The sequence below is a fragment of the Manis pentadactyla genome, chromosome 4 (genome assembly GCF_030020395.1).
Source record: "Manis pentadactyla isolate mManPen7 chromosome 4, mManPen7.hap1, whole genome shotgun sequence".
Lineage (NCBI taxonomy): Eukaryota > Metazoa > Chordata > Mammalia > Pholidota > Manidae > Manis > Manis pentadactyla.
The window spans coordinates 189,763,109-189,789,676 of NC_080022.1; the positions used below are offsets into that span (position 1 = coordinate 189,763,109).

At 59.2% G+C, this 26,568-nt stretch overlaps 3 protein-coding genes across 14 annotated transcripts; 1 reads left to right on the plus strand and 2 right to left on the minus strand.

Annotated features, from left to right (window-relative positions):
* Positions 1 to 4,848: 4,848 nt before the first annotated feature.
* On the minus strand, positions 4,849 to 8,669 carry RFNG (RFNG O-fucosylpeptide 3-beta-N-acetylglucosaminyltransferase). Its single transcript, XM_036910700.2, has 8 exons — positions 8,403 to 8,669; positions 7,870 to 7,918; positions 7,179 to 7,281; positions 6,924 to 7,077; positions 6,573 to 6,661; positions 6,333 to 6,498; positions 5,806 to 5,891; positions 4,849 to 5,706 (listed from the first exon to the last, which is right to left on the minus strand). Exons 1-8 carry the CDS (start codon positions 8,667 to 8,669, stop codon positions 5,619 to 5,621), a joined length of 1,002 nt encoding a protein of 333 aa, XP_036766595.1. The 3' UTR covers positions 4,849 to 5,618.
* GPS1 (G protein pathway suppressor 1) lies at positions 8,666 to 13,899 on the plus strand. 7 transcript variants are annotated; one of them, XM_036910690.2, is made up of 14 exons: positions 8,666 to 8,840; positions 9,663 to 9,755; positions 10,267 to 10,448; positions 10,821 to 11,117; positions 11,198 to 11,333; positions 11,446 to 11,523; positions 11,703 to 11,763; positions 12,256 to 12,341; positions 12,563 to 12,657; positions 12,742 to 12,847; positions 12,928 to 13,008; positions 13,087 to 13,224; positions 13,296 to 13,430; positions 13,512 to 13,899. In XM_036910690.2, exons 1-14 carry the CDS (start codon positions 8,808 to 8,810, stop codon positions 13,584 to 13,586), a joined length of 1,596 nt encoding a protein of 531 aa, XP_036766585.1. In that variant the 5' UTR covers positions 8,666 to 8,807; the 3' UTR covers positions 13,587 to 13,899. The 7 variants fall into 7 exon arrangements, with proteins under 7 accessions (XP_036766585.1, XP_036766586.1, XP_036766584.1 ...); XM_036910691.2 differs by having other exon boundaries at positions 10,953 to 11,117; XM_036910689.2 differs by having other exon boundaries at positions 8,685 to 8,840; positions 10,953 to 11,117; positions 11,706 to 11,763.
* A 314-nt stretch (positions 13,900 to 14,213) lies between these two features.
* Positions 14,214 to 20,226, minus strand: DUS1L (dihydrouridine synthase 1 like). 6 transcript variants are annotated; one of them, XM_036910695.2, is made up of 14 exons: positions 20,062 to 20,226; positions 19,391 to 19,637; positions 18,779 to 18,887; positions 18,169 to 18,219; positions 17,759 to 17,871; positions 17,147 to 17,229; positions 16,822 to 16,925; positions 16,463 to 16,607; positions 16,157 to 16,253; positions 15,991 to 16,076; positions 15,391 to 15,533; positions 14,983 to 15,020; positions 14,685 to 14,760; positions 14,214 to 14,591 (listed from the first exon to the last, which is right to left on the minus strand). In XM_036910695.2, the coding sequence occupies exons 2-14, from the start codon at positions 19,625 to 19,627 to the stop codon at positions 14,458 to 14,460; spliced, it is 1,416 nt and encodes a 471-aa protein (XP_036766590.1). In that variant the 5' UTR covers positions 19,628 to 19,637; positions 20,062 to 20,226; the 3' UTR covers positions 14,214 to 14,457. The 6 variants fall into 6 exon arrangements, with proteins under 6 accessions (XP_036766590.1, XP_036766589.1, XP_057357850.1 ...); XM_036910694.2 differs by lacking the exon at positions 14,685 to 14,760 and having other exon boundaries at positions 18,779 to 18,854; XM_057501867.1 differs by lacking the exon at positions 18,169 to 18,219.
* Between the last annotated feature and the right edge of the window lie 6,342 nt (positions 20,227 to 26,568).

A 26,568-nucleotide genomic window follows, 5' to 3' on the forward strand; every position in this document is an offset into this window, starting at 1 on the left:
GGGGTTTGCCCCACCTGCACTGCCGGCTCCTGGGGGTCCCGGCCCCACTCTGGGGGTCTCTGTCCTCCAGGAAGCTGAGTTGTTCATAGCCTGGGATTGGGGCTTTGGAGAGATGAAAGGAAGACCTTGAGTCCCAGGGCTACCAGGAAAGGGTCCCAGTTCCTGGGGGCTCCCGGTCCTGGGACGGCACCTGCTCCCAGGAGTGCCCAGAGCTTCTCTGGTGGGAACAGACCTGAGGACCCCTGCCTCCAATATCATGGGATCATGGCGTGGTCGGTAAGGCACAGGCCTGGCGAGGGCTCCTCCCGGTTCCCTGCAGCTCTGAGGCTCTGCGGGGGGTGCGCTGGGCTCGTGGAAGGTGATACGCTGGGAAACGCTGCCCAGCCCGTTCCCAGGATCAGGTTGGGGCGGGCGGGGCAGCAGGCCAGGGAGAAGGCACCCGGCTTCCCCATGTGCCCTGAGGTCACACACCTTTTGCAGTCACCTGATCTGTGAGCTGACCCTGGCCTGTGGGCACACGGCCGGCACCCTGTGAGTCCCAGAGCTGAGGGCGCTCCACCTGTCCACTGTGACTTTCTTGGGGCGAGGGGTTCCTCCTCCGCAGGCCAGGCCAGCGGGCCCTCAGCCTCTCCTGCTGCCCGCACACCCTCTCGGCAGCTGGAGAGCACAGGGCCTTCCTCCGGCGTGACGGTGAGACAGTGAGCTGGGAGGTGACCACTCGCAGGCATCCAATTCCTCAGGCCGCCATGGGGGGCTGGCCGCGGGAACTGCTGTGACCTTCCCATTGCGAGCAGACTGCGCCAGCCGCACTCTGCGCTCTCTCTGAACTGAGACGACCCGGCGTGCCCCTGGCTGGAGCACAGGCCTCACCGCTTCCGCAGACCAGGCCCCACCCGCTCTGTCACCCTCTGGTAGGGGACTGCCTGGGGACTTCTTGGGCCTGGTTCTCAAGATGCAGGTGCTCGTCTCCTCCTCTGAACAGGCAGAAGACTGACGCTCCCCGCAACGGCTGGGCGGGCTGCACCCAGGGTTCCCTCCGGCTGCGGGGGGGCCTCTTTCCTGCTGTGTTTCCGTGTTTCTTTACTCCTCCTGTACTTCTTTTCTCTTCCCCTTCCTACTCGTTCCAAAAGCTGTGGCTACAGATCTTGCTTCACACTCCCTCTGCTAGGAATGCTCTCAGCAGCAAACAAGGAGCCCAGAGCTGGTGGAACCTTCTGGGTTCAGGTGGTGAGTGTCTGGCGGCCTTCACTGCACCTCCTTCTCTGCCCCCCAACTCCACCCGATTACGCCAGGGTGACTTTTAAACCATGGACAGTGGGCCCAAAAGACAGAAGCAGCCAGGATTCCTGACTCACCGCTTAGAAGCTACCCACACGTGCCACTGAGTGATGTGAACCAATGCACTCCCAGGGTTTAGCAGTTTCTGCAGCACAGCCTAGCCCATCCTGATACACACCGTGTCAGCCTTTTTTTTCCAGTACACACAGATCACTTAGTAAGCGCATTCTAGCACCATTTGTTGAAAAAGACTTTTCCCCATTGGACGGCTCTGACAGCTTCTCGGGAAACTAAGGGAGTCTGGGTGCCCTGCTCTCCGCCCCCGGACCTCCTCACCACCCTGTCTCTGTCCCATAGTTCTACGTAGGTCTTGAAGTCGGCTTGTGTTAGTCCTTCAACTTTGCTCTTTTTCAAGATTGCTTTTTATACTTTGTGTTTGCCATTTCCATGTAAAGTTTAGATGTAGCTGGTCAATTTCTTTGCAATGCATTTATCTGGTTTTGGTACCAAAATTATCCTGGCCTCCCAAAATGACCTGGGAAACGTCCTCGTCCCATCTGCTTTCTGGAAGACTCTTTGTAATATTGACGATGTGAGTCCTTCCTTACATGTTTGATAGAATTCACTGGCGAAACCATCTGATCCCGGAGATTTCTTTGGGGCAATGTTATTGTTAATAAATTCAAATTATGTAACAGGGCTACTCCAATTTTGAATTTCTGTTTGGCTCACTTTTTATATAATATCCTTACTGAAGTATCACATATTAAAAAGGGTGCAGATTTGAAGTGTACAATTCAGTGGCTTTTATTATATTCAGAGTTCTGTGACTACCACCATGATGTAATTCCAAAATAAAGTTAATTTCCATTATTCACAGTAATATGAGGTCACCAAATACTGAATTAGCTAATCCTGAGCCATTGATATTGGGGAAAACACACACACACGTTTTACACAGATTATCATCTTAAATCCTAAAACAGCTCATTCTAGTAGATTCTATTTCCCACTCCAACAACAGGTGCCGAGTTGCACTTCAGACCCTGTCTACCTGGACGCAGAGGCAGGCCTCTCTCCTGCTCTACACCGCCTCCTACCCTCTCCATCTTCACAGCGTCTCTGAGGCTGAGCCTCACCAGGTTCAACCTCCACTGGGCGGGTCTGGCTGCTCACATTTTTCATCATTCCTAACACAACTGCAAATGCCAGGAAAGCAAGTCTTGATTTGGGGGCTACAAATAAATTTTATCAAGAGGGCTAATTTGTAAATACAGAACCTGCAAATAACAAGGGTTGACCGTGTGGCCACCCCAAAGGAAAGCCCATTCCCCTGACCGTCCCCAGCCCTGAAGAGCCAGTCTGTTCTGCAGGTCACCCCCTGGTGCCAGCTCAGTGCCTGGCGTGCGGCCACACGGCTGTGCTGATGCTTAGCAAACATTGCCTGGAAAATAGTAGGTGGAGGTCTAAGTACACCACTTAATTTTTAATCTTAATTAACAAAGTCTTACCATTTTTCTGATTATACATCTACTAGATGTCCATTGTAAGACATAAGAGAAAGAGAAAAAAAGCATTTTTCCAATTTTCACATGTTTTAGGGACAATCATGGATAAGCATTTTGGTATGTTTCTTTCCACGCTTTTCTCAGAAAAACAAATGGACCAGCCACAGGATGCTGGCCAGTCCCACATCCCCTTGCAGGGTGTTAGGGGTGTTCTTAGGTGACCTTCCCTTGGACCTGACACAGGATGGGTCTCCACGCTGGCCTCCGACACGGTCCAGCCAGAGCTCTGGGCTCTGCGGGGCGAGAGCAGCATGGCCCCACCCGATGCTGCTCTGTGAACCGAAGAGAGGCAGGAGGCCCAGGCGGGCACGTTCGGGAGGCTCAGCCAGCGTCTGGGTCTCCGGGGATGGCTGCACGTTCCATGTCCAGGAACATGGGCACAGACAATTCCTGGTAACCTGCCGTATCCTGCCCCCACAGTGACTCGACGGCACTTTGCTGCCTTGGGCCCTAGCAGTGCGCACCCAAGGATCCTGGCTGGCTTCTCCCGCCCTTGTGGGCTCCCGGAGCCTGTCTGCCCATCTCGGGGAGCCACTCCTGCTCCCGAGGCTCAGCCCTCTTCCCACCCTCTGTGACTCCAGTGGGGACCCAGAATCACCAGACCTGCAGGGACATGAGTCAGAAGATCTTAGGAGCAGGACAGCTTCCCCTGGAACAGTCATTTTAATTAAAGAACTACTAGTTTGAAACGTTTCTAGCTATAATCCAACAATACAAAACTGCGGTGGTGTGACTGGTCACTTATGAGAAAAGCAAGACCTGAGTGGGGTACATGAATTTAAACCAAGAAAGGAGTCATAAATGGAACAGGCTTAGCGCACAAGCCACGGCAAAACTGGGAGTGGCTAATATCTAAAAAAGTCCTGTTTGCCGCTGTCCGTGCATGAGGACACTTTGAGTGGTAAGACCAGGACAGGCAGAGGTTGAGTGGGCAGCTCTCCATTCCAGAGGTGCAGCAAGTGGAACTACCCTCTGGAAAGCTCCCGCCACACAACCATGCACATTTTGAAAATAACCTTTCCCAGGGATTCTGCCCCAGACACGCTCTGTTGGGCAAACACATTATCCTCCATGAGGAGATAGAGACGCACCACCTGAGGGCCTCGTGGGGGAGATGTGCCACCTGAGGACACTCTGTCCGTGGGCAGGCCTGGGGCAAGGCAAGGAACACAACCATCTCGGGAAAGCGAGACACTCTTAGGTGATGCTAAAGGGACAAGGACATAGAAGTCCACTGTGAATGGAGTGCAGCAAATCACAGGTCCACACAACGGGCGCAGGCCATGTGGGGGACAGGACAGCTGAGACCTTATCTTGCGTGGGGCCTTTATTGCTGCTGTTAACACTTCTACGGCAACTTTCAAGAACTCGCCGTTTCTCTCTTGGCTGTCATCCAGATGAGGTTTCAGGCTCGCTGACAGTTACTGCCCTTCACGCTGATTTGATCCCCAACATTCCTCTTCCAGCCCAGAGCCTGACAATGCAAAGCCAGGGGACTCTCCCCAGGCCACTGGCAGCCCCAGACCCTGAAGACCTGTGATGCTAGACTGCAGCTGTCCTTGGAGTACATTTCCTCCTGGCAGTGCACCCACATGTATGTATAACCACACACAGATGCCTGGACTCCTTTGCACAGCAATTCACACACACCTGCCGTGCATACATCACACCCATGCGCAAGGAAGCACACTCATGTGCACACCTGTGTACACGTGCATAAATACACACATTAGTTGTTCCACAACCTATAAGCAAGCAAGCTAACACTCAGGACAGCTCCCTGGCACGAGGTTTGTCACTTTTCCATCCTTCCCTGCAGGACGCCCCTGGCTACATGCTCTGCTCACACAGTGGAGTCCACAGGGCAGCTTAAGGTGCAGCAGGCATGGTTTGAGGACCGGGATGGAGTGGCTCCTTCCTGGGGAGGACCACCTGGACGGCCCTGGGCAGAGCTAGGCCGCGAGGAGTTGCACTGTTCCTTTAAGACGAGCCAAACAGGAAGTCACCATCAAGCCTTTATTCTCGCCTGGCCAGAGCTCTGCAGCGACCAGAGGGAGGTGCCGGCCCCTCCCAGTTGCGAGGTCTCCTCCTCGGGGAAGGTGCAGCTGGGGCGCATCAGCTGATGAGCCCCAAACCAGAGGCTCCTGCTCTGCGGGCTTAGAGCCGGGGGAGGAGAGGGGAGGGCTGAGCCACGAGTCGGGGCACAGAGGGGCATCTTCAAGCCCCCAGTAAGGCGGCTGCACCCAAGAACGTGGCTGCCAGGGGGCCCCAAGTCCTCAAGTGCGGCTCCCCTCGAGACCCTGACAGCCTGGCTGGGCCCTGTGCCAGGTGTGGGGAGGGGAGTTTGCTGATGGGGCCAGCAGGTAAGGCCTGGGTAGTCACCTGCGGTCGGCGGAAGGCTCCCACCCACCACCCTGGGCTGCAGTCCGGGCCCAAGCCCCAAGGCCCTAGGACGCAGACCTTTCCTGCGAAGCAAACCTCTGGGGCCCAGCCCAGAGGAGGGCGGTGGCCCCTCTCCTGGCTGTTCTGCGGTTCTTACCCCACAGAGCCTGGACCCCTGGGCAGGGCAGGCAGCACAGTCCTCTCTCCCAAAGTGCCTGGTCACCGGGCCCGCCAGGGCCTGCCAGGGAGGTCCTCGGGCCAGCCCTGGTGTCTCCCTGACATGGGCGCGGCCAGGGCCGAGGCTGCCTGGGGGCACTAACCAAGGCCCAGAGGAGTCAGCCCCACCCCTTCTTTCTGGGGCAGTGTCAGAACTGCACCCCAAGCTGGGGGTCAGGGGTCACCAGCAGGCGGGTCACCCTGGCTCTGCACAGGACACCAGTCTGTGTCTGGGTAGAGAAGACAGTGGATGGACTTAAACCTGGAAGGGGAGGCAGGGGGTCAGGGCTGCGGGAACGGTGGGCCTGCAGCAGAGCTCGCTCGGGCCCCCGTCAGGCCGCTCCTCCCCACCACCCCTCACCGTGTGGGGTCCTGCTGCAGGCTGAAGCCGCCCGCCACGTTCACCACGTTACGTGGGTTTTCAGGGCCCCCGTAGCTCAAGGTGACCTGGAAAAGAGGTGGGTGAGACTGCCGTGTCCTCTACCGGCCGTAGCCTCCCGGCTCCCCACGCGCTGGGCCGCCTCCACAACTCCTGAGTGACGTGGGCTGAGAGGCTCCGCCAGGACAGAAGGTAGCTCGGCAAGGGCAGCTAGTGCCCGTGTTGGGGCGAGCCTGGCCTCTGACCCCCACCCCAGCCCCGGACCACTGCCCACTGCCCTGGGACTGATCCCTGGGAGAGGTTCAGAAAGTGCCCTTTAGCACCGAGCCCCGCAGGCCAAGTCAGAGCACACAGCAACTTGGCTGCAGCACCGGGACCCACCCCTGGCCAGACCCTTGCTTAGCAGGAGATCATCTGGGCAACCCAGGGAGCGGGGCTGGGGCCGGGCCAGGCGCTGAGGCAAGGCGGGAGCCCGTCCCGAAGCACGAGGGAGAGCCCAGGGGCCGTACCTGCCGGAGCAAGGTGTCTGGCGACAGCCTCTGCAGGTTCTCCAGGTGGGAGTGGAACAGGGGGCTGTGCCGCAAGCGGGCGCCCAGCAGCCCCTCCACAATGTAGCCCACGGTGCAGTCGTCCGGCAGCCGCACCCGCTCCGCTGTGCTCATGAAGCTGCCCAGGCTGCAGGTGGGGGGCAGTCAGCACCTCCTCAGTACCCCCAGCATAGGCAGCGATACCCCTATACCCCCACTCACCTGGCCCATGGGCTCATCTTGAGGGCAAGGCCTCTACTCAGGCAGAACCCAGCACCCCCAGTTGCAAACCAGAACTTGATGGTGGTTACCTAGGGAGGAGGGAGCCGCCGTCAGGCCTTGTCTCCCAGCTGCTGTCTGGATAGCCAGAGGGCCAACCTCCATCAGCCACTTAGCAGCTCCCAGCCCAAGCAGACAAGGACTTATGCTGCCAGCTGTCTGTGACCCAGACCCTTCCACAGCCCCTTGTCACTTGCTGGAGCCCCTGACATGCCCCACTTGAATGGGTCGGGCACCTGCCCCAGCCCCGACCTCTTCATGCTGGGATGTCCACACTCTCAGCTGCCAACTCACAGTGACACCTCCATGGACCCTCTCGGTAGCCTCAATGGGGTGGTCCAGGCTGGGCCGCCCCAGGTAGATGTCCTGGCTTGGTGAGAAGGCAGAGAGCAGCTGCAGCAGGCCCCTGGGGTTCACGTAGTTGTCGTCATCCACGTGGCAGAACCACCTGCGGGCAGTGAGCAAGTCTCACTGGAGTGGGGCTGCCCAGGTATGTGGGCCCGCCTCAGCCCTGGGCTCTCCGAGGGGGCTGAGGGGGGCACCACGTACTTGCGCCCAGACTCGATGAACTTGTCGTACTCCACTGACATCTTACAGCACAGTGCCTGGCGGGTGTGCACGGCCGAGCAGTTGGTGTTGATGACATGGCTGCCTGCAGGTTGGGGAAATGGGTGAAGAGGAGGGCCGGAGAGAAGCCTGCTGTCAGCTGCCCCAAGGAGACCAGAGTAAGACACTGCTGTCCGGCGGGCTTGCCGTTTGGCTCTGCTCAAGGCCCCAGGCCAGGTCCAGCCACAGCACCGGACGAGCCTCACTTGGCTGACCCTACTGCTGACCTCTGGGATCCAGGAAGGTAACATGCCCTTGGAACCCCGTGAGTGGAAACCCACCTGACACTGGGGAATGGGACTTAGTGGGGTGCCGTCCTGAGTGGGCAGGCCTGGAAGGGATGGTTCCCTGCTGGGGCTTCCACAGGGGATGTGGCTCTGGCCTGAGGCCCAGGGATGTCTGTCAGTGGTTGAGGGAGGCAGAGCATGGCTGGCAGAGTGTAGCCCTGGACGCTGGGCTGGCACAGTGGGCATCCTGACTCTGCCCTCTACTAGCTGTGTCACCCAGGACAGGTGGCCTGCCCCCGCCCTGGGCCTTTGTATGTAACAGGGGGTCGTGTGGCACTAGAAGGAGGGACCCATGAAGAGGGAGCCCTCAGGCACGCTGGCAGGGCTGGGCCAGGCAGGACACTCACCTCCCTGGCGCTGTAGCTCAGGGTCATCCCCATCCGTGAAGATAAATGTCTGGAGAGAGACAAGCTATGAGGTGTCAGGGGGCTCCCCGGGGACCCTGACCATGGCAGGGCCCTGGCGGGGGTGAGGCTGCCCTGGCGCCAGCAGGTGTTCAGGCTTCAGAGCAGAAATCTCAGAGCAAGTGGACGGGGCTGGCCTGGGCTTGCAGATGTTTCCGAGGTTTGGGCCCAGGGTCAGCCGGGAGAACTCACCGAAGCCTGGGGCCCAGGAGGGGCGGGAGCCGGTGGGTGCTGGGGGTCCTGGGTCCCCACAGATTCAAGGCCCGGGCGCGGCCACCACGCTGGGGACACAGGGGGACCTGGGGCAGGATCTCAGGGAGGGGCTGTTTGCCGGTTACCGGGGTGGATCCTGGGGCGAGGGGGTGGGGATGGCGGTCTTGGGGGCAAACATCTGGGGTGTCGGGCGGGGGCGCCAGAGACCGGGGAGCGGGCCCCCGCGGATGCGGACACGGGCGCTGGGGGCGGGGCCCCCCCACCTGCCGGCGGGCCCGGGAGATCCAGGTGCGCAGCAGTAGGTCCAGGCGCGGCCCGTGGTTCTTCCGGGTTGTCTTGACTGCGATGAAGACGTCGTCGGGCCGCAGGCGCGGGGCGGCGGGCCGGGCGGGGGGCGCGCGCGGGCCGGGAGCCGGGGCGGGGGCCGGGGCAGGGACAGGCGCGCGTGGCAGCGGAAGCAGAAGCAGCGCGGCCAGGGCCGCGGCCAGCGCGAGGCAGGCCCGGCACAGCGCCCCCCGCGCCCGGCTCATGCGGTCGCGGAATCTGGGCTCCTCCCGGGCAGCCGCGCCGCGGCCCCTTTAAGAGCCGCTCCGCCCGCTCCGCGACCCGGAAGTGGCGTCCGCGCTGCCCCGGAAGTGGACGGCGCGCCGCGGCGGGGGTGGGTGAAGATGCCGCTGCCGGTCCAGGTGTTCAACCTGCAGGTAACCCGCCGCGCATCGCGCGGCCGCCCCTCCCCTCGCCCGGCGCCCCAGGCCAGGTCCCCTTCGTCGCCGCTGGCGCGGCCGGCGCTCCCGCTCTCTCTCCGTTCAGCAGCAGGCCAGCCGTGGGTCAGGGTCGGGGGGTGCGGACAGTCAGGGCAGGATGAGGGCTGGCCCGGCCCCCGGCCCGGCCTCCTCGCCCCCGGCAGAGCTGTGCCGCGCCCCTCTCGGCGGCAGGGCCGACCTCTTCCTGCCGGGCGCGGCCGGGGACGGCAGCCTGAGCGCCAGCCTGTCGGCCTGTACGCTGCTCTCTGAGGTACCTTCCAGGACAGGGGCCCAGGAGCCGCAGCGAGCGAGCCGGCGTGGGAGGCCGGACCCCGCCCGCCGCCGCCGCCGCCGCCGCCGAGCCCGCGCAGGAGGGGCGCCGGCCCGCTCGCGTGCTCCCGCGGAGCGCGCCGCCTCTCGGCCCGACCGCCGCTCGGACGCTCCGGGTGGAGGGCGCTTGCATTTCTGCCCCGAGACTCGGAGGAAGCTGCGTCAGGATGGCGGCCGGGAACATGTGGGGACCGCGGGGGTCCCCGGGTCGTGGTCCTCCGATGTCTGCTTGTTTGCCGCAAAGATGGGCGGTTAGGATCGGGCCAGGGCTTTGTGCCCCCGAGCTGCTGGTCTTGCGGGGCGGCGCCGGGGAAGGGCTGTCGCAGGCCTGCGGGGGGCAGGATCCCGCCTGGGAGACGGCAGGCAGAGCGGACCTTGGACGTAGAGAGGGTCCCTCGCCTTCCCCGGGCGGTTGCTGCTCGAGGTGTCAAGGTGCCTGTCGTGTTGCAGGGGGCCGTGGAGCCCATGCAGATTGACGTGGACCCCCAGGAGGACCCGCAGAATGCGCCCGATGCCAACTACGTGGTGGAGAACCCCACCCTGGTAGAGAGCCCGGGGCGCACCAGGGGTGGGGAGGGGAGGGGGATATCAGCCCTGCTGGGGGGTCCGGGCCAGGCTCCCCACTCCAGCGATGTTTTTATTTGACCCATTACTGTTTCTAATTGCCCACACAATGGGTACTAGCTCAGCTCCAGCCCCTGAGCCCACTATCTCCCTACATTGAGCAGCCTCGTGTGCTAGGCCTCCCCGCCACTTGGGCCCCAGCCTGTGGTGTGCTGTCTCCCCCGTGCTCTGGTGACCTACACTTGTGAATGGGTGCCCATCTGGCTCTGCCCCTTCACCCCCCAGGGCGGAGCTCCACTTCAGGGGCTTCTGCACTGGCCCACCCCGAGTGGCCTTCCTCAGCACCTGGATAGCTGTCCATCTGCTGCCCACATGCCCTGTTGCCTCCTTCGTTGGCCTGGGGCCTCGGGAAGGGCTCGGGTCCCTGCACCCGACCCACTAGCTGGGGCTTGGGTTCTGGTGTCACACCTTTAACGATCCACCCCCACAGGATCTGGAGCAGTATGCAGCCAGCTACAGTGGTCTGATGCGCATTGAGCGACTGCAGTTCATTGCTGACCACTGCCCCCCTCTGCGGGTGGAGGCTCTGAAGATGGCGCTCTCTTTCGTGCAGAGGACTTTCAATGTGGACATGTATGAGGAGATCCACCGGAAGCTCTCAGAGGCTACCAGGTGAGGCCAGGGGCCTGAGGTGGGAGCAGGAGCCCTGCAGGCATGGTGTGTCCCCTGGGATGCAGCCCTTGGCAGGACCCTTCCTGTGTGCCCGCATGCCCAGTCCCACCCTGCAGGAGCGCTCACAGCAGCACTTCCACAGCAGGGTGGCCTGGCCATCCTTGTTGAAAAGCCAGGGATGGCAGTAAATGGCAAAACATGCTAGGTTCTCACCCCTGGGCTGAGAGGGCTTAGGCTCTCTCCTGTCACCCCGGCTTTTCCTGTGTGGGCGGGTAGTCACTCCTCACCAAGCAGAGCTTGTGGAGATGGCAACTGGCTTCCCTCTTGTTGGCTCGGCCGCGTGATCCCTTTCCTGTTGGGCTTCCCCTCCAGGCTGCAGGCTTCTGCGGTCAGGACCGCCCCCGTGCCCCCGTGCCGGCTGGGCGCTCTCCTGTGGGGGCCAGGGCCGCTGGGAGGCGCCTACCCGCCTGCACATCGGCCCCTGACGGCCAGGTCCTCCCTCAGGGAGCTGCAGACTGCACCCGACGCCATCCCTGAGAGTGGCGTGGAGCCCCCACCCCTCGACACAGCCTGGGTGGAGGCCACCCGGAAGAAGGCCCTGCTGAAGCTGGAGAAGCTGGACACGGACCTGAAGAACTACAAGGGCAACTCCATCAAGGAGAGCATCAGGTGCCGCCCTGGGGTGGGCACGCGGGGGCGGGAAGGGCAAGCGGTTCCTGACCCATGTCCACTCATGGCTGCGCCCACAGGCGCGGCCACGACGACCTGGGTGACCACTATCTTGACTGTGGGGACCTCAGCAATGCCCTCAAATGTTACTCCCGTGCCCGAGACTACTGCACCAGCGCCAAGCACGTCATCAACATGTGCCTCAACGTCATTAAGGTGGGTCCCTGCCGCAGGCGGTGCGGTGGCGTGGAGGGGCTGCGGGGCAGCACTGCTCTGGGCCAGGAGGGGGCGCCCCACACTGAGTGTACCCTGCCTGCCTGCCCAACAGGTCAGCGTCTACTTGCAGAACTGGTCTCACGTGCTGAGCTACGTCAGCAAGGCCGAGTCCACCCCGGAGATTGCCGAGGTAGCTGGCTTCAGGCCCTGCCCACCTCAGACCCTGCCCTGGGAGCCCCTGCAGCCCTGGTGGACCTCATCCTCCCTGATCCTGCCTTTGCCCCTCTCAGGTGGGGGCTGGGTGTCCTGCCTGGGGACTTAACGGGTGTGGAGGGCATCGGTTGCTCACACGTGCCTCCTTCCCTGCAGCAGCGTGGGGAGAGAGACAGCCAGACCCAGGCCATCCTCACCAAGCTGAAGTGCGCTGCAGGTGAGGCCTGGGCCGCAGGGGGAGGGTCACCAGGGCTGACCCGTCCTGCTTCCACCTGGGCACCCACGCACACCGTGACAAATTTTTGAGTGCTCACAACCCAGGAAGTAGTCCTCGCCAGCCAGAGAAAACGCAGGAGACGGCACCCGTAACTGTGGGTGACACCTGCCCAACTCAGGGCCAGCATGTACACAGTGTCTAGGCACGGAGGCACTGCCGACAGCCGTAGTCACAGCAGGTCCCTCGCTGGCCAGCTGTACAGCCTGGGGTGGGTCAGCCTGCAAGTCCTTGGCAGTGACATCAGCACGGCTTCCCTGGGCGCGACTCCTGGAGCCCCGTTCCTGCTCATGGGTGCCCTTATTCCCCTCACCAGCCAGGATTTCTGTTTGATGCTGCCGAGTACCTGGGGCAGGAGAGGCCAGGGCATGCCTGCTGATGGCCCTGGCAGCTCCCCCCAGGCACCAGGCTTTATCCTGTGCCCCCTGCCCCCAGGCCTGGCCGAGCTGGCTGCACGCAAGTACAAACAAGCTGCGAAGTGCTTTCTGCTGGCCTCATTCGATCACTGCGATTTCCCCGAGGTGAGGGGCAAGCGGGTCTCTGGTGGGGAGCCCACTCCAGCACTTGGGAGGCAGGGTGAGAGCTCGGGGGTCAGCTCTCCGGGGAGTCTCCTGCAGTGGGGTCCCAGGCATTCCCTGAGCAGCAGGGGGCAGGAGGAGTGGAGCCAGCCTTGGTTTTGGGCTTTCTCGGGGCTTCTGTCAGTGACCCCAGGTCTCTGACCTGCCTCCCTTCTTGCCCTCAGCTGCTTTCCCCGAGCAACGTGGCCATCTATGGTGGCCTGTGTGCCTTGGCCACCTTCGACCGGCAGGAACTGCAGCGCAATGTCATCTCTAGCAGGTAGGTGTGGGTGACCCTTTTTCTGGCCCTGCTCCTCCCTGTGCCCCGGGCCCAGGCCTGCTCTGAGCGGTCTGCCCTCTGCAGCTCCTTCAAGTTGTTTTTGGAGCTCGAGCCACAGGTCCGGGACATAATCTTCAAATTCTATGAGTCCAAATATGCTTCGTGCCTGAAGATGCTGGATGAAATGAAGGTGAGGGGCCTGGCCTGGATGGAGGGTGGGCGAGGGCAGGGGCCCAGGGCAGCCACTCTCTGACCAGCTCTTCCTGCCAGGACAACCTGCTCTTGGACATGTACTTGGCCCCCCACGTCAGGACCCTGTATACCCAGATTCGCAACCGTGCCCTCATCCAGGTAAACATGGGGGACAGGCCGAGGTGGGGCACTGCCGTCCAGAGGCTGCAGGCAGCCAACGGCCTCTACGCTTTCCAGTATTTCAGCCCCTATGTGTCGGCTGACATGCGCAAGATGGCCACGGCCTTCAACACCACCGTGGCGGCCCTGGAGGACGAGCTGACACAGCTCATCCTGGAGGGGCTCATCAACGCCCGGATCGACTCCCACAGCAAGGTGTCTGGGCACGAGCGGGGCTGTGGGGCGCAGGGAGGTCTTGGAGTCCCGCTGAGCCCGAGCCTCTGCAGATCCTGTACGCCAGGGATGTGGACCAGCGCAGCACCACCTTTGAGAAGTCCCTGCTCATGGGCAAGGAGTTCCAGCGACGTGCCAAAGCCATGATCCTGCGGGCAGCTGTGCTGCGCAACCAGATCCATGTCAAGGTGAGGCCGGTGGGGGGCAGGGGGCATAAGGGGAGCACCTATGCACACCTCCCACACTGAGCATCTGTGTCCCCACCCCAGTCACCTCCCCGAGAAGGGAACCAGGGGGAGCTGACGCCAGCCAACAGCCAGTCCCGAATGAGCACCAACATGTGAAGGTGCCCTGCCCCACCCTGAGCACCTGGAGCACACCAGCCCTGGGCCCCCACCTGGGCTTCCATTGCCCAGCTTCCTAATGCCCCCTCCACCCTGCTGGGCCCTGTGTGTGGCGGGGGGGAGGTGGTGGGTGGGTGGGTGGGGGCGCCCAGGAGGCAGGCTACCAGTCCGGGCCTTTCTGGAGAGGCCTGCAGAAAGGCTTCCGGGTGTGGCCCCAGGGCTCTGCTGGGGCCGCCTCCTCTCCTGTTGTTGTGCACTTGAGGTTGCAGAGCTGTTGAATCCTGATCCATTAAAGGGCAGCCTGAGAACACCACTGGTGCCATACCTTCCTGCCAAGGGGGGCTTCTGAGGGCCGTCTCTATAGTCCAGACTTTGGCAGGTTTGGTCCTCATCCCAGGCTCAGATGTCCTTGGGCTGCCCCCACAGTTGGGCAGAGGGGTGGTGGCAGTAGAGGGTGCCGAGTCCCCCGCCTTCCTCTGAGGGCTGATGCCCATGTGTGGCGCTCCTGCAGGCAGCTCTGAGACCAAGACTAGAAGCTCCTGGCTCCTCCCAGGTGCCCCTCACCCAGCCCCAACGACCCTCCCAGCCACAGTTTGGGGTCTCTCAGGCTGTCTGGCTCTCTGCACGCATCTTTGAAGTGATTTATTGTTCATGTTTGAACACAAGTTTTGAGGAGGAGCAGGTCCGGCCTGGGAGGCGGCTCCAGGTGCAGCGTTCTCGGGCCCCCAGCGAGGCTGGGGGGAGACCAGCTCATCCTTTGTTAAGTAGCAGGAGATTCCCTGAGTAGAGGCATTTCCTTAGTGGATGTGTCCAGGCCTGAGCAGTCCTGGGGTCCCAGGGGCAGCATGTTGGGCTCTGGCTGCCCTTCAGGCTAGGCACTGCCCAGGATCTCAGGAAAGCCACCTGGCTCCCCAGGACTGGCTGGCTGAGGCTCCTGCAGCTGGGGCTGAGTCCCCTTCCAGGCCAGAGACTTCTCCAATTTGGTTTTAAAAAGTAGTCCATGACCTAATGGAGGACGGAAGTGAGCTCAGGAGGCTGAAGGTTCACCACCCACCAGGGCCCCCAGGGGAGGGGCTGATGGTGGCTGAGGCCCCTCACCTGGGCAGTCGGCAGTCTCTTTAAAAGCTCGTTTCTTACAGCAGCCCCGGCACAGGTTAAACACACACCGGTTACCCTGGACATGGGGAAGCTAGTGGGCCTGTGCTGATGGCCTTCACTTGAGCAAGCTACCAGGAGTGCGGGGCCCAGGCTGCCCCCAGACCAGTGGTACCCCCCGACCCCAAGGGGCTGTCCTGAAGCTGGGTGCAGCAGTCCTGTAGGGAAGCAGGGGGTTACCCTGCCCTGCACTCCCAGGGCTGAGCTCAGTCCCTGGGCAGCACAGTAGAAGTCAACTCACCTTTGGGTTTCCACACTGGTCACACTTTGCATATTTTGCTGGTAAAAGAACAAAAGTGTAGTGGTGAGCCCACCCTCCGCTGCCATCTCCAACCCAGGTCCCCGCCAGGGTCCCTGCTCGCTGTGGCCAGGTGGCTCAGGAGGGCAGAGTGGGCAGCAGGCACGGCCCTGCCAGGATGCCGACGGGCGCCCCCATGGTGCCGGCCGCAGGGCTCACGGGCTGCGTGCCCTTCACTGTCTCCCCCAAAGAGGGCCCTGTCGGGAAGGCAGCCTCCAGCTCCACTCCTGCTCTGGCTGCCCCAGGGCAGCAGCACAGCTGCTAGGGCAGTGACCTCCCTGAGATGAGGCCCCCCCCCGCGGCTCCCAGCCCCACCTGCCCGGAGGATCCCAGCCCACAGCAGCAGCTTACGCTTCAGCGTGGGGTCAAAGGTCTTGCGGGGGTTCCTCAGCTGCTTCCGCTGCTTGTTCTTGGACAGGGCGTCCGTCCTGCCCTCGTCCTCCAGGGCCCGCTTGCTGCGGGCAGCCCCGCTGTCCTGGTTCCCCTGCCTGGGCCTGAAAGAGCAGAGCTGCAGGCAGAGCTGGGACACGTGTAAGAGCCAGCCCGCCGGCCGGTCCTGGGTGGGGGCCCACGAGCAGCACCCCCAGGCCCAGCAGCTGGTCTCAGGCCGCCTGGCTGGGGCTGGCCCAAGTGAGCGGCACCAAGGTGGGACGCGGGGGTCTGAACTGAGACCGGGCAGGGCTGTGGCCACAGATGACAGCCCAGCCTTGCCTCCAAGGACCTCGAGGAAGCTGAGGGGGTCAGCCTCTTGACCCCAGGACAAATCCACCCAGGATCGGGGAAGCTTAAGAATCTCAGGGAAGAGAATACGTAGAATCCAAGCGTCTGCTGATGGGAGGGAGGCCACCATGGCACCCAGGAGAGGCCAGGGCCTCCACGGCCCGGAGAGCAGGCCAGGCTCCCCTCCTCTGCAGCACGGCCCCTGGCCCTCGGGCTGGGCCCAGAACTCACCCTGGCCGGGAGTAGGGCTGGCAGACCCAGTGGAAGAAAGGCAAGCTATCCGAGGGCTTCTTTCCGTCCTGCCTGGACATATCCTCCTGCAAAAGCCCAGAGGGCCCTCGGTCACAGCCCTGAGCACCTTCCTGCATCCGTGCACCCTGGCAGCGCCCACACGTGCCTGACACCGCAGCCTTAGCTCCTGGCTCACAGCGGCCACAGCTTCCAGGGTCTTCACCTTGGCAAGCTCCTCTCGGAGATGCTGGTGCACCTGCAGCCTGGGACACACGAGGCTCACGCCGGCCACCCACCCACCAGCCCCGAGGCCCGTCTGACTCGGGGAGCCCCTGCCTGGTGGCACCAAGTCACCCCAGCCCTCCCAGACCTGCCTTGGTAGCATGTTGTTTAGGTACAGATTTCCAGAGAGCTCCCTCCCAATGCCCAGGCAGGGCTCAGACCAGACAGCATCTGCCTGGGGGCAACTCACGTGTGGTGCCAGAGCTTGAAGAGGTGTGCCCGGACATAGGACAGAGGGCAGGGGTGCTGGCGCACAATGTCCAGGTACTCCTCGGCCAGCTCCCAGACGGCGGGGCTGCGGCCCTCAAACAGGGCTGGGTTGTGCAGGTTGCCCTCTGGGGGGAGAGGGGGCTTGAGGCTGCAGGCACTCGTGTCCCCAGAGGGACCCCTGTACTGTCACACATGGACAAGGATGGCTACCCGCTTCACAGGCTGCTGGCCCGAGTACTGGGCCCCTGAAGCAGACGGGGGCCTGAGGCTGCCCAGCTGGCCACGGAGTCATGATGGGGCAGCTGTGCCAGCACAGCTGTGGCGAGGGCTCAGCCTCACCCGCACTCATGACGCCCTGCACGCCCGTGTCCTGGATGCAGCGCTCCACGTCCCGCAGACACTGGATGTTCCCATTGGCAAACACGGGGATAGCCACTGCCTGCCTGTCAGAGTGGGGCGGAGGGGCAGACCCTCAGAGGGTGCGTCCTTTCACTCGGGCTGCCTAGGCCCCCAACTCCGCCTTGGCAGGCACCATGCTCTACCTGCTTTGCTGTTCATGCCAGGCCCCGGCACCCCCTGGCACCTCCGCCAGCTCCCAGAGGGCTAGGGGCCTATGTCCAGAGGCCTAGCACCCCCTGCCCGTGTTCAGCCCAGGTCCACTCACCGCACAGCCTTGATGTGCTCCCAGGACGCGGCGCCCGACGTGGGCCCCTTCTGCTCCTTGGTGCGCCCGTGCACAGTCAGCAGCTAGGGCAAACGGTGCCTGGGGTCAGCTCCTAGGCTGGCCCCAGGCACCCCTGGCCGCTTTGGTGCATCAGCCTCTCCTGCAGAGCACAGGAAAGGCCTCCCTGGGCCTGACTCGCTCAGTTCCTGTGCCTTGGGCCGCACTCAGGGCCAGCAGATGCCAGGGGGGCTCCCACAGCTCTGACGTGCAGGGGAGAGTTGCAGCCCCATTCAGGGGCTAGTCCTCCTGGTGCACCCACCTCCCAAGGCCAAACACGTGAAGGGAGGGACGCCCCCAGCCCGACCCCAGGGTGGGTGGAGTGGGGAGATGACAGACCCAGCCCCTTCCCCTGCCAGGTCTTGGCCTCCTTTGTGCCAGCATGGGGCTCACCCACCCTCACCAGCCTCAACTCAAGGTCATTGTGATCCCTGTCCACCTCCACAGGGTGAGCTCCTTGAGAGGCACCCCTGGGGGTACACCCCTTCCAGGCCTAGCTCAGTGCACAGAGGACTTGGGGGAGCAGGGGGCCCTGTGAGCCCACAGATCCCTCACCTGGCAGCCAGCCTGCTCCAGCATCTGGGCATACCTCACGGTCTTGTCAATCTCTGGGAAGACCCGGATTTTGCATGTGATGGGGACAGAGAGTTTCTCATGGGCCAGCAGAACTGGGGACAAGGAGAGTCGGGTGCTGAGAGAACCATGGTGGTCACTTCCAGGCCGGCCGTGGGGGCCCACACCCTGCTCGCCTTCATAGGCAGCTGACGGTCAGCCCCCTTCCCCAGGGGTTGGGCAAGGACGCTGTGCTCCAGTCAGTGCCTACTGTCCAACGCTGTGGGGGGCAGCTGGCTCAGGCAGGGGGCCCTTCACACCTACCTTTACCACAGGGGGAATGCCACAGCCAGGAGGGCCCTGCCAGGCCGCCCCTTCACCCCACCACCCATGCGTGCCACACACCTACTCACTCATTCTCTGCAGCAGGCCCCACTCCTCCTGCAGGAAGGCACCGTAGTGACCTGCAAGGGACCAGCATGCCTGGGTACCACCCTGCTCCCCCGCACTCCACAGGAGGACCCACCCTACCCAGTGGGAGGGCCCCAAGCCCCCCGACTGGCTGCAGCCACGTCAACAGAGCCCGTGGGCCAGGGCCTTCCCGGACCAGGGTTTTTGGCTGCAGTGGGCACAACTCGTCTGGGCAGTTCCTCAGTGTCAGATTTGGGGTTGTTTGTCCAGCTGCCCAAGCTCAAGGGCGCTGTGTGGAACGCCCACCCACCATGGGCCTCGTGAGGAAGGTTAGAGCCCCTGCCAGAGAAGTGACAGTGTGACAGGGACCTCCTGGGCACTACGGGAAGCGACGAGCTTCTGAGGGCCAGGAAAACTGTCCCCTGCCTCCAGTGCCTGAGAAGGCCTGCCCTCTGGGAGGAGCTACGAAGGGGCTGGTGTGGCCACCCTCCACAAGGTGCCATCAGAGGCGGGATCAGGCCCTTCCCCAGGCTTACCCACATCCTGGACTCTCCCTGGCACCCTGAGGGCTTGGAGCCTTGCCCCAGCCAAGGACCCCAGGCCTGAACTCACCTCGCTTGGCTATCATCTGTGGGCAACCCAGATTCAGGTCGATGGCATCACAGTAATCTTGAGCCAGGAGAGCCGCCTGGACAAACACCTCTGGGTCATTGGCACAGAACTGAAAAAGACCCAGGAGCTGCCACAGACGCAGCCAGGCCCTGGTCCCAGTCCCACACTGCCCGGCCCCACATGGGGTTCCTATGTGACCCAGTGGGGGTGGGTCCCAGTGGTTGACTGTAGGACAGCCTCCTGTCCTAACAGTTTATGACATGACTAAACTAGCGCACGATCCCATGCCACCAGAATAAGAGAGCCACAGGATTCTTGTTTATCAAAGAAAGCCAGCAGCCCGGACTTCCCAAAAGAGCACCATTCTTCCTGATCATTCTGATGGACTGGGAGCATGGACAGCATATGGCAATGTCCAGGGGCTGCGAATCTTCCATGGTGCCCAAGCTGTCCACTGGCCAGAAGTCTGAGCCAATTCCGGGGGAAGAGTATGTCCCTGGGAGGTCCACTACAGCCCGGGGCTTCAGCTTGGCACGCCCGCCCCGCACCCAATCGGGAAACTCTTTCTGGAAGGGCTGAAGGACGGTGCCGCGGGGGCCAGGCGCCGCTCACCTGCACGATGAGGGGTCGGTCCTCAGGGCACACCTCGCAGTACAGGTTCTCCTTCCGGTAGTTGGCGTCGCGGACGAAGACCTGGGCGTGCAGCATGGGGGTGTAGCAGAGCTGGGCGCCGTGCCGGCGGCTCAGCAGCCTCCAGGCCAGCTCGCTCTGGTCCACCATGGGGGCCACCACGTGGCGGGCCCCCCCGAGGGTGCGGCTCCAGAACTCGAAGCCCTGCAGCTTTGGCATCGTCTCCACACTGAAGGGGAAGGCCAAGGGCTCAGCCGCACGGAGGGGGCGCGGGCACGGGGTCCGGGCCCGGAAGTGCGACCTCTCTCCAAGGCCGCGCCGGTGCCCCCGACGGCGCACCAGGCAAGGACCGACCGAGGACGCGGCCCATGCCGTCCGCCTCCCTCCTGAGCCGGGTTCTGCCCTTCTCTGGCTTCTGTGGAGCCGCCCGGCCAGCCAGCCTGCGTCCTTCCTGACGGGGCGCTGCGAGGGCGCGCTGGGCGCACCTGTCCGGGACTACCGGGCGAGGCACGGGCTCGCGACTGACCGACGGCCCAGCTGTGGGCTTGGTCGTGCGGGCCCCGTGAGGTCCGACGTGGTGCCCAAAGGCCAGGGCAGCGCGGGCCGGACAGCGGACGAAGCACGCCCGCTGTTGCTGGGACGCGGGAACCTACCTGGGCCTAAGGGCCAGGGGCCCGGGGACCTCCTGCGCGAACGCGGGCTTCCGCCGGACAGGGGCCGCGGGGCCGCGGGGCCGCAGGCGGGCCCAGGGCTCCGCGCGGGGGCCGCCGGAAGGTGCCTCGGGCAGGGCGGTCCGGGCGGCCTGCGGTGCGGCGGGAATAGCGTTCCCCGGAAACCGCGCCCGGCCGCGTAGGGGCCGCCCCGCGCAGGATGGGCCGCGCCCGGGGTCGGAGGTCGGAGGTCGGAGGCCGGGCTCGGAGTCGCCTGGGCCGCTCTTCCCAGGAATCCCGCCGACCCCGCCGGCAGCCTCTGCCCCTTAATCTGCCGCTCGTCGCCTTAATTCGCAGGCCCCGAGCGCAGAGCCTAAAGGGCGAAGAAGGGACAGTGTCCTCCCTGAGGGAACCTAGTCCCGGACATTTTACTTCATCCTTAGGTGTCCCAGCGACCCCGAAGGACACGGGTTTCAGAGACGTAGTAGAGCCAGGGCGTCGCCGGCGCTCCCGGAAACTAACAGTCCGTCCCCCGGGCACCGGGCCGGGCGCCCCGCGCGCTCGGAACCGACTGGCCGGTCCGCGACGCACCGACTGGCACGAGCGGGATGCACACCAGGCATCAAAGGCTTAGTGGGGTTAAAAAGGATATAGAATAGTTAATCATACTCAGAAAGATGTTTACATATTAAAATAATACCTTTATATTGAGTTAGATTAAGTACATTATAAAGGTTAATTTGATCTGCTTTTTGTCTTTTTCAACATGACTACGAGAAAATTTAAATTTACACATGCAGGGAGGATTTCTGGAATAGCAGATTGAGGGGCTCACCAACTCTCAAAAAGGCAAAGATAAAAACAGACAAAACCGTTAAAAGCAAGTCTGGAAGATGACCAGAGGCATAGAACGTCTGAGAGCACTTAAAACAGAAAGACCGAATGTCAGGAAGGGGTAAGAACCGCGGGAGTCGGTGGGGCTGCGGGGCGGGACTGTCTTCTTTCCCGCCACCCCGTTGTGGCTGCCCCGGAGCCAGGCGGCCGCAAGGACCTGCAGCGCCCGCCTCCGGGCGAGGACCGGCTCCGTCGGGGGAGGGGAGAGCCGCAGGGTGTGTGTCGGGGGCCATTGCTATCGCGGCAGCAGACAGGGCTGGGGAGAGCGGCCTGAGGCCAAGATGGCCAAGATGCTGGTCAGAACGAGCAAGAGTCCAGCCAGAAATTTAACAAGCAAAGTCAGTAAATAGCATAGTGGGCTTGGATAAGCTCCCAGACTTCCTGGTCTGCAAGGCTATGAAAATGCTGAGGACGGACCAGAGAAGCCCAGGTATGTGCCCCTCTGGCTGAACTGGAGGCTTGGAGAAAGCAAAAAGTAAAAGCCAGGGCTGGACTGTAAACTGCTTGAACTTTGAATATATCCTGACCTGTACTCAGAGCCATCAGCAAAGGGTGGAGGTCTTTGCTGGGCAAGATATTTAAGCACAATCTCTAACTAGTAACTGGCTGGCCACTGAACTATACTGACCCAGGGGCAACTTTAAGAAACCCGAATTACAGTAAAAAAAAATTTTTTTTCTTAACTTAGCAGAGATACCAGTGGCCACATCTGGGGTTTGGGGACTCAGAACAGAATTAATCCAGGCAAGGTACTGTACTATGTCAACAAACATGAGCACCATCAACACCACAGGGGAAATGGAAGGCCCAGAATCTGGAGTTTCCACAGCCTATTAGCTCAAATGCCCAGTATTCAATAAAATTATGAGACATTCAAAGAAACAAGAAAATGGCAGCACACAGGGAAAAAGTGGTTCATAGAAACTGTCAATAAAAATAAATGATTAAAAAGAGCCGGTGGAAATTAATAGTTGAAAAACACAATAATTAAAATGAAAAATTTGCTAGTGTGAAATAATGAAAGACCAACCCCCACCCCAGGGACCAGCAAAAAGGCTTGTGGGGCCCGAGGGGCGGAAGTTCCGTTAGCCCCGAGCCCCCACACGGCTCCCCTTGCCAGCTTGAACTTTCTAACCGAGTTAACTGAGACCACGTTAAAGCTGAGCAGGGTTTGCCCCACCACATCTGTTCTCCTCGCGTGGGACTCCTGCTCAAGGGCAGAAGACAAGCCAGAATGTTTGCCCCTCCCCAGGACGCCTGTTAGTGCCGGGAGGTGGACCCAACCCTTCCTCTAGCATCAAGTGATTTATGGGAATGGATGTTCCCCTTCGAGATTCTTTCCTTCTCCTCTGTCTCCCTGAGGATATGAAGCCTTTGTTTGACGTGGGCTCCTTGAAACATTTACCCTACTTGCGGGAGTTATATTTCCAGGCTTAAGTCCTTAGTTTTCGGGCTCAAATAAAATGGTCTTCATTTTGTGAAATGATAAAGGGAAACCTCCCAGACGCGGGGCCGGGCAGTGCTGTACTGTTTGCCCACCCAGCAGGCAGAAGGCTTCCCCCACCTGCCACCCCTGCAGCACCGCGCCAGCAAGAGACCGCACGACTCAGCCAGCGAGCAGCCCCGTGTGTGGCGCTGCCAGTTTATTTCAAAGGACTTTTTGCTTAGAAACAGCCCTCCGAGCTCGACCATTTCCTGTAGGAGAGGATTCCCCTCTCTCGCTCCTGGGTCTTGCCTGCGGCTCTGCTGCAGCTGTGTCAGGACCGAGGCAGGCTGCCCCACGTGGCAATGTGACGACGAGATCACGTGGGGGTGGAAACCTATCAGACCCCAAATACTCGGGAGGGTACTTTGACCCCGGCCTCCCCCCCGGCCCCCTGAATGCATACAAAGAATTCGGAGGCAGGACCTCTCCAGGAGGAGGGCGTCTCCTTGGATAACAGCGTTATCATGGGAACCAGGGCGGCAGAGGCGGGATGTGGCCAAGCCTCTTAAAATTCCTCTCTGTCCCATTGTCTCTGGGGGGCCCAGCCAAACATCTGCTTATCAAACATTTACTCTTTCACGGTCCTGTGAATTTTTCCCCTTTTCTTTTGAAATCTCAGACCCGTACCCACTTCTCTTGGGTTGAGGTCGACACACACACCTCACTGTCCATGACTCTCTTTGGAACCCATGTGTGCGGCTTCCCAGTACGCACCTAATTCCACTTTGGTCTTTTTCTCCTGTGAATCTGTCTCATGTCAGTTTGACTCCTAGACCAGCTGGAATGACCTTGGAGGATGAAGGAAATTTCTTCTTCCCCAACACTTGCATGTGCAGTTTTCTGCTCTTCCCAAATAAACCTGTTTTCACTGGCAAGATAACTGTTTGAAGGCTGACAATTTAAAGATTATTTTAATGAATTTTTGTTGACACTAGAGGGGTTCAACAGCAGATAGGAACCGGCAGGAGGGAGAATCAATGAATTAGAACATAGAGCAAAACAGATCATCCAGGCTGAAGAGCAAGAGGGAAAAAGCATAAGAAAAATGAATCTCGGAGACCCACGGTGCCATCTGGTGTGCCAGCAGACACAGAACGATGCATTTCTTCCGGGAGAAAGGACAGAGAAAAGGGGCAGAAAAAAAATTGAAGAAACAATGGCCTCAAACTTTCAAAGCTTGTTGTAAACCATTAACTGACTCATCCAAGAATCTCAGTAGGATAAATAAAAAGATTCACGCCTGCACACATCATAGACTGCCAGACGCAGAGTCCTGAAAGCAAGAGAGAATGACTGATCAGATACAAGAGATGTACAGTAAGACTGAAAGACGACTTCTCATGAGAAACAGTGGGGACCAGAGGCAGAGGAATATTTAAAACTCTGAAAGAGAAAAAGTCAACCAATGATCCTACATCCAGCACGACTGTCATCCAGAACTGAAAGCAAAATAAAGCCCCAGATAAAGAAAGAAGGAGAGGACATGTGGCTAGCTGACCTGCCTCACATGAAACATGAAAAGAAGCTTTTAGTTGAAGCTGTTAAAAAGAAAACCACAGGCCCAACACCGGGTCCCCTCTGCCTGGCCCGAACCAGGGCCTAATACCCAACCTAACGGCATTTGCAGCCTCCCCAGAGGTGCAGTCTGTCCGGAGTTTCCTGGCCAGCGCCAAGGAGGTGATCTGTCACGTGGCCTGGGCCCTCTCCCTCCTCCAGAAGAAGATGGGGTGATCTACACACGACCCCCCCTTGCCTGGGAGGATCCCTTCTTTTGCTGACAACTTACTGTCTTCACATCCTACCCTCCTTCCTATAAAGATACTCCATTTGCACAACTATTTGTAGCATCTCCCTGCTTGTCAGATGGGATGCTGTCCATTTATGAATCATTTAAGGCCAATTAGATCTTCAAATTTAATTGGAGTTGAATTATTTAACAAAGGAAATGACATCAGAGGGTAACATGAATCCACGCAAAGACATAAGGAACGCCAGTAAGGTAATTACACAGGTAAATATTTTAAAAAGTGCAAAATATAAAAAATATAAAAAACATTAAAATTTTTCTCACTTATTCTGTTAGCTGACTTAAAAGATAGTTGCCTAAAACAATAATTATAAAAATATACTGTAACATACATAACGATATGTCTTATGATATATAACTTCTAACATATAAAGACAATAGATCTGAAAATAATGCAAATGGGGGAGAAGGGAAAAAAAGTATATTGGAGCAAGATTTCTATATCTTACATGAATTAAGTTTGTATTAATCTGAAGATCACGACAAATTAGGATGCATACTGTAATCCCCAGAACAACCACTAAGAAAATAACTTACATATATTGTCATATGTAAGATGTTCTATAGTATGTGTTTATAAGTTATACAAGCATATCTCAGAAATACCGTGGGTCTGGCTCCAGAGCACTGCTAAAGTGAATATCGAATGTCACAATAAGTGCAGGTAAGTTGTGTTCACACTATGCGGTGGTAGCTTTAGCACTATGTCTGAAGAAACAATGTGCACACCTTGATTAAAAAACACTATTGCTGAAAGCGCCCGCCATCATCTGGGCCTCCAGCGAGCTGTGATCGTCCATCACAGATCACCAGACCACTTGCGACAACAACGACCAAGCCTGAAACGGGAGAATCACTGAAATGTGACACAGACACTGAGCAAGCGCTGTTGGGAAAATGGTGCCATAGACTTGCCTGAGGTAGGGTTGCCGCAAACCTTCAATTTGTAAAAAATGCAGTATCTGCCAAGTGCAGAAAATCAAAGCACAATGAAACAGGCGTGCCCGTACATAACGTAAACGGGTATGTTACATACATACGGGGTTAAAGTGAGACAGTACGAAATATCTAATATAAAGAAGGCAGTAAAAGAGAAACAGGGACCAAAAACGTGGAACGGCTGTCAACCGGCCCACGTGAACCCGACTTCATCAGCGACACTGAAGGACAACAGATTCGACACTCCAAGCACAAGGTGAAGATGTTATGTGTCAATTGTGTCTCATTTCACAGATATAAAAAAACCTGCCGGGCTCCTCTCCAAAGGGGCGGCACTGTTTGACAAGCTTAGCAGCAGTGGCCGGGAATCCTGGCCGCTCGCACCAGCCAGCTTTGGTGTGAGTGTGAAGTGGTGTTGGTTGTCTTTTTAGTTCACATTTTCCTAATGACTGATTGTTGGGACATTCGTGTATCTTGTTTTGTGAAGGTCTGTTCAATTCTTCTGCCTTTAAAAAAAAATTGGCTTTTCTGTGTTGGTGCCTCTTATGAGTTCTCTAAGTGATTTTGGATACAAATCCTTTGTCATTGTCAGACGCAGAGATTGTGAGTAATTCCTCCTAGTCTGTTGTTTGTAGATTTGGTTTCTTAACACTGTCTTGAAGAATGGAAGAGTTTGATTTTGATGACACCAGTTAAGCATTTTTTAGGGCTTTTTGTGTTCTAACAAATCTTTGTGCCCCTGAGATCGTGAAGGTTTCCTTGTATGTTTTCTTATAGAAATTTCATAGTTTTACATTTCACACTGAGGTCTGTAATCCATCTCAAATTGATTTTTTACACAAGATGAAGTGTGGTGAGTCCTCCTCCCCACAGGCACACTGGCGCTACCAGCACTGCGTGCGGAAAGGACTCTCCAGCCCCAAAAAGCGTCATGGGATTTGGGGCACCTTTTTAAAATGCAACCATATGTGTGAGAGTGCGGCGTCCGGATCCTCCTTTCCGTTCCGTCGATGTGCGCGTCTGTCTTTACACCAGCATCACACCGCTTTCGTCAGCGTGACTTTACGGCAGGTCTTGGGTCAAAGGTGCAATTCCTCCAACTTAGTACTTCTTCAAACTCATTTCATCCAGTTTAGGTTCTTTACATTTCCACTTATATTTTAGTATCAGCTTGTCACTTTCTACGTTAAACAAAAGTCTACTAGGGGGTTTTGATTAAGGCTACATCGAATTTATAGATCAATTTGGGGAGAACAGAAAGATGAACAAATTGGGTCTTTAATTCTTGAAGATGGTGCATCCTTCCGTTTATTTAGATGTTCTTTAATTTTTCCTGGCAGTGTTTTGTAGCTCTCTGCATAGAGGTTTTATATATCCATTATCA